General features: G+C 32.2%; 1 protein-coding gene across 1 annotated transcript; it reads left to right on the top strand.

Moving 5' to 3' along the window:
• The first annotated feature begins 9,860 nt into the window (after positions 1-9,860).
• On the top strand, positions 9,861-12,829 carry LOC8288063 (E3 ubiquitin-protein ligase WAV3). The gene is made up of 2 exons (XM_002509948.4): positions 9,861-10,656; positions 10,752-12,829. The coding sequence occupies exons 1-2, from the start codon at positions 10,285-10,287 to the stop codon at positions 12,681-12,683; spliced, it is 2,304 nt and encodes a 767-aa protein (XP_002509994.2). The 5' UTR covers positions 9,861-10,284; the 3' UTR covers positions 12,684-12,829.

Genomic DNA, 12,829 nt, shown 5'->3' with positions numbered 1-12,829 from the left:
TCCGCTGAATCCCAATTTCTTTTTCTTTTCTTCTGTCATTTTTTAAAATTTTCGGTTTTTTTTTTTGTTTCACATTCAAAGCTTCTCTAGCTGTGATTGTTATCAGTACCAATAAAGTTTGATCGTATCTGTTCTTTTCTAAACTTTATTTTTAAAATTCTCATATTATAAGACCTTTTCAATGAATACATTTTAAATCAAAAAGAAAGCCGAAAGAGTTTAACTGTTACATTTAATTCACTCAAATATAAATCATATTATTTTATGAACACCACTACTGCAATTCTGCTTCCTCTCTGGTTTATGAAATGGAATTGTTAAAAGTAACAACTTGATAGGCAAATGAAAAAACAAAAAATAAAAAAGAATGCTGATTATGCAACATTAGAAAAATATAGATAAATAGGTAATGGCATGTGCTCCATTTTGCTGCAATATCTCAACAACCAGCAGGAAGGAAAGCTTTCACTTTCGAACGAACTCAGGATATTCTCTTTTATACAAAACCCACTTCCCCATTTTTATACTTTATCATGCATGTGCCTTCTCCAACCTACAACTACTTCAACTTATTTATAACCGAACCATTCTGCAACCAACTGTCCCCTTTCTTTTTCTTTTTGTGTGTGTAATTATTTCCTACTAAATACCCAATTCGGTTTTCTTTAACCATCTAATCAATTCTCTACTTAACGAATACTAATTTCATACCCAGTTTGATTGGTCGCTCACACTTATATATAGTGTAATAGAATGTAAAAAGGAGTTTAATTTTTTTCATTAATTACGAGTAATCATTTTCTATGATGATTTGTAACTCTTGATTATATAGTTCGTAGGTATTAATTTAAAGAGTTCGACGAATGAAAAAATTTCTATAGTTGTATATAATTCATATTTTGCTTTACATGTATTATGTCTCTTTATAGAAATAAGAAAAAAAAGGATGCTGATGTGGTTTCTAACAAAAGAACCTTTCTAGTTAATTGGGATTAAGGAATTAAAAATAAAACAAACAAAGAAGAAGAGGCAATATTTATATTGGTTAAGTAATGTAAAGATACCAAACCCACACTAGTAGGCCACGCCGCCGCCAGCGCATCCAAATTCACCAGTTTCAGAATGGTCAGATGGTGATTAAGGGAATGTCATCAATAATCAAATCCTAATGACATAACCAAATCTGAGTAAAATTTTAATTAAGCAGTGGCTTAACTGATTTGAGATCCCATTGCTCTGAAACACTTAAGTTTATAGCTTATAAAAAGAAATAAATAAATAGATAGATAATAAACTTTCTTGTACTTTGAGGATTCGATCGTAGCTATTATCACATTCCCATATGCTGCAGTCTTGGTGCGACACATGTTACTTAGGGTTTATATTGATCCGTATTATTATTTAATTAAGTTTATAATAAATCAATGATTTTATGCATTCCATTGTCCTTGCTAGTCAGCATTCAATGCCAAAATTATACATCCATTAATTCTTTTTTCCCTGAAGATTGTATTAATTTATTTTAATTAACGAGAGATCTTTTCATTTTCTATCCTAAAGTAATTTTAATGTTTTAGATTAATTTCCATGTTATACCCATAGACTCATTCTTTATATGAGTCTCTTATAACATACCCATGATAAAATAATTATATGCCCAAACCAGTACATAGTAATATAACTAATTTAGTTTTTAAATGTAAACATTTTGGGACTTTGAAACAATATGAAATTTTAAGATATAGTATTATTTAAATTTTTTAAGAAATTAATAATATTTAAGTTATAACATTGGTTTCTAAAATAACCTCAACTTAAGAACATAATGTTTTCTTAAAAGAAATAAAACAGTTAAAAGCCAAAAGAAAAACTATACCCTAAGGAAAGATTGGGTCCCCATTATTGGAAAAGCAAGTCAAAGGAACACAAAATACATTTATTTTTATATAATATTATGAGCAAAGACACTTAATTAAGTAGTGAAATTGGAAATAAAGAAGATTTCTGAACTTGGGTAGTGTGAAATGATGGGATCTCTTCCATATGGGGTGTTCAATTATGGCATGTGACATGTGGGCATTTTGCTAAATCCTACTATCATTTTCATTAATTAAGGGGTTCCCTTACTATATCATATGCGTAATGCACCTGCCCTTGTTAATAATTAACTAAACTTACAAATTTGACCCACCATTCACGTGCCTGTTAGTGGGTTATAGTTGCAAGGTATATGCCCTTCACAAAACACAACCTCTGGCTCTATAATTTCCTATACAAAATTTGGAAAATGACACCCAACTAAGGTGCTTAAGATACACATAACCCACATTGTCTATTGCCAGTCAAGTGGGTATATTTTCATTTTCTTTTTCTTTACTTTGTCAAATATTTTGTGAGCAATGGATTATAGGGTTTTTCTTTTATTATTAATTAATTTTCGAGTTTGAATTCGAGAGTCGCATGTATTCATAGAAACGATTTTGATATTGATTTTCTTACCGTTATAAACATATAGCCAAAAATATCATTGAAGCTAATATGCAAATACAGATCTTCAGATTTTAGATTTCTCAACCTTATTAAAAGATTATTTATTGGAAAAAAAAAAGGGTACATAATAAATGCGATAATTTTATTTGATTTAACAAAGTAGATTTTGTTAGAAAAGAAAAAAATAGTGTCGTAGAAGCAACCTTTTTGAATAATGTTGATGATACGGAAGGAGTCCATAATCAGATGCATCTTTCTCTTCCATAACCTAAATCAAACCATAACATAATCATTTATATTCATATTAATTAAGCATAATGCCAAAAGAGTTTTCAAAAATTAACATCCATGTTTCATGAATTTTTGTTTGCCTCTACGCATCTACTAAAGGGCGGAAAACCTAACGCAGGAGGCTGGCCTGCGTCTTAAATAAATGGACCGAATAGCTATTTGAAAGGGTTTAGTAAAGATTTAAAAAATAATAACTGATAGCTGATTTAGTTCCAATTAGTTGCTGATTGTATCGATTCTATTTTAGAATCTTTTATCTTCAGCTAATAGTTGATTTGATTTACTTATTTGTTTAGACACTATTATTCTTATTAAAACTTATTAATGACAACTTATTTTAAATTGATCTTATATAATTAATTTTTCATATTTTAAAATAAATAATTATTATTTTGAAATTATTCTTAATAGTTAAATAATTATAACATTTAAAATTATGGTAATTAAAATTAGAAATTTTTATTAGTAGAATTTAAATTTAAATTTAAATTTTTACTTTTGAAATTATTTTTATAAATATTTTTAATAATAAATACAATTGAGCAAAAAAATTAACTATGAATATTTTAAGTATTATAAATTATTTTTATTAATTTATACTAATAAATATAATATAATAAAATTTAAATATATTTTAATAATAAATTTTATCTTTAATGGTTATTTAACATGCAAAACAGTAACTGCTAATAAAATTCTATCAAGCAGTTTAATTTATCAGCTATCAGCTGAACCAAACAGGTTCAAAATAAATTTTCATCAATAATTATTTAAATTTTTTTTCCAATTTTCTTTTCAATTTATTTAAGAGATATACCAATAAATTTTGCTATCCAAGGAGTCGAAAGGTTAAGATAAATGTTGCGGAGAATTGGTGTTAGAGGTGGGATGAATGAGCAAATGGTGAGAGTGTACCATGTGAGGGTCCATTAAAAGATCACTTTTATGGGTTCCAAATTCTGTTTTTGTTGTTTTTCTTTTTTGTTTTCGTCTTTTGATTATGAGCTTAAGGGCTCCACTTTTACATATACATATATTGTGTTGTTTGTTGTTTGGTTAATGAATTATTATTATCATTTTTTATAATAATCCCATCAATAGAGAAAGTATTATTTAGAAGCCAGCTACATTAGAGATAGAGCAAAACCAATAAAAGGCTCCTATAATTATGAAGAGACCTAGCCACAACTACATCATTAAAATACCTACAAATTAAAACTTTTTTAAAGGAATGTTTATAGTATTGGAACAGGCAAGCTATTTTCCTTTTCCTCTAAATTTTTTTAAAAAAAATAAAAATTAGTTAATATTGAAAAACATAGGTCAACCTTTTTAAAACATGAATAAGAATAAAATAAATTAATTACGATAATCTAGTTCACAATAAGAAAAAGAAACATGTGGATGAGTTGGGAAAGTAGGTTTCACGTGCTGCAATGCTGCAATAAATTATCGATACAAGTAATTGCAAAAAATTATCTTTTTTGAAACCAAAGAAGTATTTGATATAAATAAACTGCAATTCGAAAATAATATTTGATTATTTTTTATTTTAATTATAAACTATTGACGAGGACTTATAGACTGGGGGTTTTGATAATAGTCTTTCGTGACTACACATGTAAAAGAAAGATGTATATGCATCTCGATAAGGCAACTTTCTGTCCATTTTACTCCAAATAATGTTTGAGTTACTCATTAATCAGCCAATTATTTTCTTAAATATTTTGGTAAAATAATTATTAATCTAATAAATGCACAAAACTAAAAAGTGAAAATTACTTTTTTGATATATTCTTGCCTAATTTTTCAAAATCACTCTCACTTTTTTCTATGTATATATATCTATAGTTAATTTAGAATATGTCAGATAAAATATTTACAGATAGTCAAATACTACTTCAAGAATTCTAACATAACTATATATCTAAAACTCGAACTCGAACTTTAATTAAGCTTAAAACCCTTTTTATCATTTTATCTGCACCTTATTGGATTAAATCACTTACATTTTGCTTCTCCTTGTATAACACTATTTTTATATTTAACATCAAATCCTTGCAAAGTAAGTAAAACTAGATCGCCTTTCTAAATGCAATGCTAATAATCTTTAGGATATTATATAGTTAAAAGACAAAGCAATTAGATAACGGTGACATTTGCCTAATTCATATGTAATTGATGACAATGACCATTCTTTATATACGTATAGCAATGGTCGATTGACATGTTGCCACAATTTTGTTATTATGTTTCCTTCCAAAAACATCTTTTAATGTAATCTCGCACTCGGATTACCTACCTAACACATGCATGTCTTAACCTCATTCATTAATATCGTCCACTAAAATGAATGACACTTAACCTTATCCACTTGCTTATTATGGGCTCTCTTTTTCTTCACAGAGCATTCCAATTTTAATGCAAAATAAAAACTTCAAGTTATGATTCTGTAATACACCATATTATATATATATATGTTTAGTTCCAAAAGAAAATGGAGAGTAAGTTGGTAATAGTGCCACTAATGATTTATGTTTTCTTATTTAGCAATGACAAAATAAATTTGAAGTTGATAGTATCCAAAAATAATAATAAGTGAATTTAAAAAAAAAAAAAAAAGGAACTGAAGTGACAATGCAGGTTCTATGCAGTGTGGTGTTCTCTGTTGCGTTTAGGGCAGTGAAATTCTTTTGGGTTTTATACGAGTTGAGTGTTGTCTCCCAAAACATAAGCACTTGCAAAAATTGGCAAAACACTATCAGAATCCTACCGTCGTAGCCCTCCTAAAAAAACAGAACAACAAAAACTTTTTCAATAAATAATTAACAAAGTTAATTAATTCCCACACGGAAACAAAAAAACAAAAGAAAAAGCAGGTTAACTTTGCCTAACTGGACAATTAAAAAAATAAACAAAAGAACAAGTAATTAGAAAGATGATTAGTTAAAAGGATTATTTTAAATTAATAGGGGGGCGGGGTTGACATTTTGACACAGCCGGCTCGGTTCACATGCAGTTTATCGGAGTTCCCTATAAAACGTCAGCAAGTAGGAAAAGAGTGAGTTAACGGCGTTAAAGAAAAAAGAAATCTTGAATTAGCTTTCAGACATAGAAAAAAGGGCCCCACGTGAGGTCTGAAAGTTTTGACTTACTACTAGTAGTGTGGGAGTGTGTAGTCACTGTTAAAAGTATAGGTGACGCTTCTTTTCGGGAAGGTACCATATCCGCGACAGTTTTGATTTTTCTTTTTATTTATTACCTTTTTCTTTAATGCAGGCAATTAATTTCCATTGGTTAATCCTTTTAACTGTTTATTTATTCAACTCTCTCTCTCTCTCTCTCTCAACCCTACTCTACTATATTAGGTTCTCTCTTTTCTAAAAACTGCCATAAATTTATAGTATTAAAAGGGCTTTGCCTATTTTGGTTGGTTATGACCAAATGTACAAAAGTTATTCCTATGTTTTGATTAATCTATCTGAGAATTTATTTCCAATTAACTTTCGAATTAGTACTTACTCAACTATAAAATTGCAAATTTATTAAAAATAATTCAGTCTCAAGTGGCTGTGTCATAGAATGGGAATTGGAAATACAGAAGCACAAGTAGTAAGTGCAACTAGAAAAATAATATGGGTCGACTATTTTGCTATTTAAATAATCGCTTTCTACTGTTTTTATAAGCTATTTTCTCCAAAATAATTGATAACAAATTTTATAAGCTACTCTCCTTTGTATTGATTATCTTAGTATTGGATCGTGTCAACCCCACTCGGCCTATTTATAATCTATAAATTTTAAAAGATAAAAGATAAAATAACCATATATAAAAATAAAATAGCTAAAATATAATAAATATAATCTAAATAGTATATAATTCTAACAAGATTTTTTATTAATTTACTTTTGTGCCACCCCTTTAATAAAAAAATAAAATCCTAATAGAATAAAATGGTACTATTTATATAAATTTTAAAAATATCTTTTATAATAGCTAAAAATTTTATTTATTATTTGATAATGTCTCTATTGATTTGAAAAAATATAATTATTTCATATTTTAAATATATTAAATTTTATATCATTTGTATAACATATCGTACCAGATCGATACATGATTTATTGAAATAAATATATTATATGTATCTTATTTATATAATCCGTTCAAAATTTATATAGTATTAAGTAATTACACACGAACTCAACCCACAGACAATAACAGGTTTTGACACCTCTTAAAAAAAAAAAGGTGAGAAATATGTATGTGGGATTTACGTGGATACTAATATGACGAGACATCTTTTTGTCGCGATACATCACACACAGTCACAGCTATCGCAGTTTTGAATTCTTTTGTCTTCGTATTCATTTATGTTAGCTATAGCTACACATGCCTCTTTGCAATAACTTCTTATTTAATTTGCATTTATTTCCATATCTTACTCGATCCCACCATTAAATTATCCTACAAAATAGGCCATTTTCAAACAGATGAACTTTAAGAGAAAAACATACAGGCAAATTCAATACCATCAATATAACATGGATTCTCTGTTTAGATTCAAATTTAATGGACGTTATTAGCATATTTAAATTGAAATTTTTAATAAATAAAAAGAAAAAGAAAAACTACTAGTATATATATTTCTTGTGATGAGGAAAGCAGCACAATGATTTATTGTTAAAAGATATTTTAAATAAAAAAGTATAAAAATATTTAGTGTTTTTATTTTGTTTTATGACCGGTTTATTTATTTATTTTTTACAATATATGTATCACATTTTACGCTGGAGCAATTTCTGAATCCGCTGCCGGAGAACAATTCTGGGAAAAGCGCTACTTGTTTTTAGAAGAAAAAGAAGAAGAAAAAAGCAACAGCATATTTGGGAGAGGATGATATTGAGCCTAACAGGAAAAGATTGAAGGCGGAGCGGCAAAAGTGATGAGGGAAATGGGAGATTGACAAGATCAGTAGGAGAGGACAGGAGGACCTAAAGAGGGTGGTGAATACGGTAGTCTCAAAACTACTGACAGCCCTATTCATAAAGGCCTACTCATGTGGGTGTCTGAGCCACTCTCCTATCCTCTGACCCTTTCTATAACTCACCCCATTTATTAATGTTTTTCACTGTTTCTTCTTTTTTCTGCTCCATTCATACGGTAACTCCCCGAGATTTGCACTCCTGACATTGAAATGAAAGTTGATACCTCTTGTTTTTACCACTGCCTGCCACCCCATTCCTACCACCACCGCCGCTGCCTGGATCATGGTCCCTTCTTTGAATACGTTTACCAATTCTTTGAGATCAATTTAAAGATACATCATGAGCGAAACCCATGTCCCGTATCATCATCTCCTCCCCAGAAATGCAAATTAATTCGGTGAATGTTTGCTTTTCTAGCACGTGATTTGGTTGTGTAGATCAATCATATGTTTAGAGAAAATAATCAGATCGGTTAATTAAGCTTTTGTCCTTTTTAAAAGGTGCCTACGAGTTAAATGTGTCTCTTGAGAAAACTCTTTCTTTTTTCTTCTTTATCACATTATTTTTTTTCCCAATGTTCTTTATTATATGATAGTTGTATGTGTCCTGGCCGAAACTTATCTAAAATTGACTTTTTATTCCTCTTTTTTGTTTTTATTGTGTTTTATTTTGTAAATTTTATTATTTTAAACGTATATTCACAATAAATAAGAAAGTAACACATATTATATAAATTATTTATATTCTAAAAGTCTAATTATTTAAAAATAATAAATATGTATTAATTATTTACTAATTTCATATATAGGTAGAATATACACATAGATTAGATAAAAAATTTCTTTGTTTTTATTGAAAACAATAAAAAAGAAAGAATTATGCACCTAAATTTACTATTTTGTCCAAAATAAATATTCCATAGTAAGTTTTATTGAGCGTAATAAATGTACGAAAGTGCAAAAATAGATAATTAGGTTTCATTCAAGTTGATCTAAAAATAGCCTAAGAAGAAACATTAATACGCCCAATTATACAAATTCATGTAGGTTAATTAAAGATTATGCCAAAATGAAATGCTACATTTGCAAGTTAATGAGATGGAAAATAAGTCTCTTCCACTAATTGATATATATTTTAATTACTTTAAATGTATATTTCCAAACTTTATTTTACAACACAATTAGAAGGCTAGTCAAGGCAAGAGGACACTTCCTCCTGATTTATAACTATAGATATTTTATATTATTATTATTATTATTATTATTTTTTCAAATTTAATTCGTTATACTCTTTTTTTTTTTCAATTTTTAGGTTATTGTCATTTCACTTTTTAAAATATATATATATCTTTTAATAGTATATGTCATTCTTAACTTTAATTTATGAATTATTCATTATTCATTTATCTACTATATCAATAGATGGACAAATATTATTAGTTTTTGAATAATAAATAGTAAATTATATGTATGCATGTTATGTTATTTATTTAATATAACGAGGAATTACCAAAATTTGATGCCAAGAAAAAACAACCTGTAATTTGTGTAAAAAAATGTATAACCTGCCGCTCCATTTGGTCCCACCTTTGGTAGGGCAAGCTAGGAGATTCCACTCACTGATTGTAATACTTTAATACAATCATGACAAAATCATAATACTTGATCAACGGTGGATATTGCTGATCACAAATCTAATATAATCATCTCGATCACCAATGATCGTAATCCCCGTAAGTGATCTTTGCAAGATAGGAGAACGCAAACAGTGACAAGCCCGGCAGTTCTAGTCGTGATTCTACTCGCAGTTATGAGAGTGAAAGGTACGCATTAAAAAAAGGCACGTAGAATCACGTGTATTTATTATATTGATACACGGTTCCTGTCAAGGCGCGTGTAACAAGATTCCTAAAAAGTGCATGAGCATGAATGGATGGGAAGCATATAACGGGTCGGTGGCCATAACGTGATATATATACCACAGTATGCAGCTTAACCGTTGACCGGCTGCATAAAAATTGAAACCAACACGTGCCGGTTACCTTGAGTAAACTGAATTTATTTACCATTTCCAAGGAATATAAATATAAAGCGAAACTGTATTATATCAAACACAGAGAAAGAGAAGGAAAGGGAGGAGCAGTAGATCTCAAGCCATTAAGTTGGCCAGATATCTATCTTTTTGGGGTTATCAATATACAGAAACAGAGTAGCAAGGAACTTATATTAGAATAAAAAGTGGGAAAAGGAAAAGAGAAACTGGAATAGATTTAGAATTGGGTCGTTTTCTTTTTCATTTTGGGTTCTCCTTAAATCCCACTTGTTTGTCTCTTAGCTTTTCTTTTTCTCTTTTATAATTTTGTATGATCCCATGCTATTAATATTGCTGAATCTGATCCTGCGCTTTTGTCTTCTGTGGCAACCTCAGATCGATCAAAACAAATCTTCTTCTTCTTCTTCTTCTTCTTATTCTTCTTCTCCTACAAATACGTAACGAAAAGAAAGATTGAACAAAATGGGTACAGGCTGGAGAAGAGCGTTTTGCACCAGTATTCCTAGAGATTCAGATACAACCTCGTCAATTTCAGAGAAGCAAACAAGTCCTAGTCCTAGTCCAAGCCCAAGAAGCTGCGCTAAGTTAGGGTTTCTCTCCGGCGGAAGCAACCCCACCACACCTCGCCTACACTCTCAACATCCAGTCTCTAGCCCAAGCTTGCGTTGCCGAACTTCGAACAATACCACTGCTGTTGATCATCAGCCACTTTCCAGCAATGAAAGTCCAGTTCTCCATTGCAGAACCACCCCCAGAGCTGCTAAGAGTTCGAACCCATCATCTCCTCGATCTCCTCTCAAGCTTTCTCTCTTCAAGAACAGCTTCAAGTTCAGGGTAAGAATATAAAAGATGCTTTCCTGTCAAGTGAGATCCAATGCTGATAATGATCAAGGAATTTGACTTTTTATTTTTTCTCGTTGTTTTTGCAGAGTAGCTGCGGAATCTGTTTGAACAGTGTGAAAACAGGTCAAGGCACGGCAATATACACAGCAGAATGTGCGCACGCTTTTCACTTCCCCTGCATAGCATCTCATGTTCGTAAACATGGCAGTCTCGTCTGCCCCGTCTGTAACGCTACTTGGAAAGATGTTCCTTTACTTGCCATCCATAAGAATCTCCACAGCCCTGTGCAAAACGACGACGCAGCAGCAGTTAATAATGCAAATGCTGCTGCAGCCATCAACTATAAACAACCAAAAGTAGAAGAAAAGAAAGTTGTCGTGGTAGAATCTTCACCTAGACTTCAACAACCAACAACTCCAAAAATCTCTGATTCAAGATCCTACGATGATGATGAGCCATTGCTATCTCCAACTGCTGGTGCCAGATTCATTCCTATTCCTGAAGCTGATAATGAGAATGTCGAAGAGGAAGATGATGACGATGTTGAGGAATTTCAGGGATTCTTCGTTAATCCAACGCCCTCTTCTTCTCTCAAATCTGATGATACTGTTTCAAGAAATGTTCAGGTTCGACTATTGCCTGAAGCTGCTGTTGTCTCCGCAGGACGTGGCTACGAAACTTATGCTGTGGCATTAAGAATTAAAGCTCCACCACCGCCGCCACAACATTCACCACGCAGCAGTTCTACTACGTCCTCGCTTTTGGATTCTGCTCATCGAGCGCCAATTGATTTGGTGACAGTGCTTGATGTCAGTGGAAGTATGACCGGAGCTAAACTGCAAATGCTCAAACGCGCCATGCGTTTAGTTATTTCATCACTCGGCTCGGCTGATCGTCTCTCAATTGTGGCTTTCTCTTCAGTACCTAAGCGGTTATTACCTTTAAGAAGAATGACGGCTCACGGTCAGCGTGCGGCTCGTCGAATTATTGACCGGCTCGTCTGTGGTCAAGGTACTAGTGTTGGTGATGCCTTAAGGAAAGCTACTAAGGTGCTTGAAGACAGACGGGAAAGAAATCCCGTTGCCAGTATCATGTTATTATCAGACGGTCAAGATGAACGCGTTCAAACCAGTTCTGTTAATCAACGGCACACTTCTGGGCACATCAACTCAACCCGATTCGCACATATTGAGATCCCGGTTCATTCTTTTGGGTTTGGACAGAGTGGCGGCTACAGCCACGAGCCAGCTGAGGACGCTTTTGCTAAATGTGTTGGCGGATTACTGAGTGTGGTTGTACAAGACTTGAGAATCCAGCTCGGTTTCGCTTCCGGCTCAGCTCCAGCTGAGATATTAGCAGTCTACACATACAATTCTAGGCCTACCGTGCTTAGCTCCGGGTCGATTCGGCTTGGTGATTTGTACGCGGAGGAAGAGAGGGAATTACTGGTGGAGCTAAGGGTCCCGTCATCGGCAGCTGGGTCCCACCATGTGATGTCTGTTCGCTGCCTTTACAAAGACCCCGCCACTCAAGAAGTTGTATACGGCCGTGACCAGGCCCTACTAGTACCACGTCCTCACGCTGTTAGATCATCAGCTCCTAAGATCGAACGGCTGAGGAATCTATTCATCACTACTCGAGCCATAGCCGAATCAAGACGGCTCGTGGAGCATAATGACTTCACAAGCGCTCACCACTTGCTGGCTTCGTCTCGGGCTTTGCTATTACAATCCGACTCAATCTCCGCTGATGAGTATGTTAGAGGTTTGGAGAGTGAGCTGGCAGAGTTACATTGGAGGAAACAGCATCAGAGCGAAATGTTGCAGCAACAGCAGATGATGATCCAACGGCGGAGAGGGAGTGAGAGGGAAACAATGGTTGTGATTGACGAGAACGGGGAGCCTCTTACACCGAGTTCGGCGTGGAGAGCAGCTGAGAAGCTGGCTAAGGTAGCCATAATGAAGAAGTCTTTGAATAAAGTCAGCGATTTGCACGGTTTCGAAAATGCTAGATTTTAATATTTAATAGAAGTAGTAACAATAAAAGGAATTGTTAGGGCATTATTGATTCTGGAAAATGAGAAGAAGGAATTTGAAATCGAAGTTGGAACAGAAATGTGGATTATAATTGCAAATACATAAAATATACATAAATATTAATAATA

Source organism: Ricinus communis, chromosome 2 (assembly GCF_019578655.1).
Source record: "Ricinus communis isolate WT05 ecotype wild-type chromosome 2, ASM1957865v1, whole genome shotgun sequence".
Classification (NCBI taxonomy): Eukaryota; Viridiplantae; Streptophyta; class Magnoliopsida; order Malpighiales; family Euphorbiaceae; genus Ricinus; species Ricinus communis.
The sequence above is the reverse complement of the archived record's forward strand: the minus strand, read 5'-3'. Positions and strand labels throughout refer to the sequence as shown.

Excerpts from the sequence above, each read along its gene's own strand:
- LOC8288063 (XM_002509948.4), top strand. The coding sequence starts at position 10,285 with ATGGGTACAGGCTGGAGAAGAGCGTTTTGCACCAGTATTCCTAGAGAT. Across the intron at positions 10,657-10,751 it reads AGAACAGCTTCAAGTTCAGG|AGTAGCTGCGGAATCTGTTT; the intron begins GTAAGAATATAA and ends TTGTTTTTGCAG.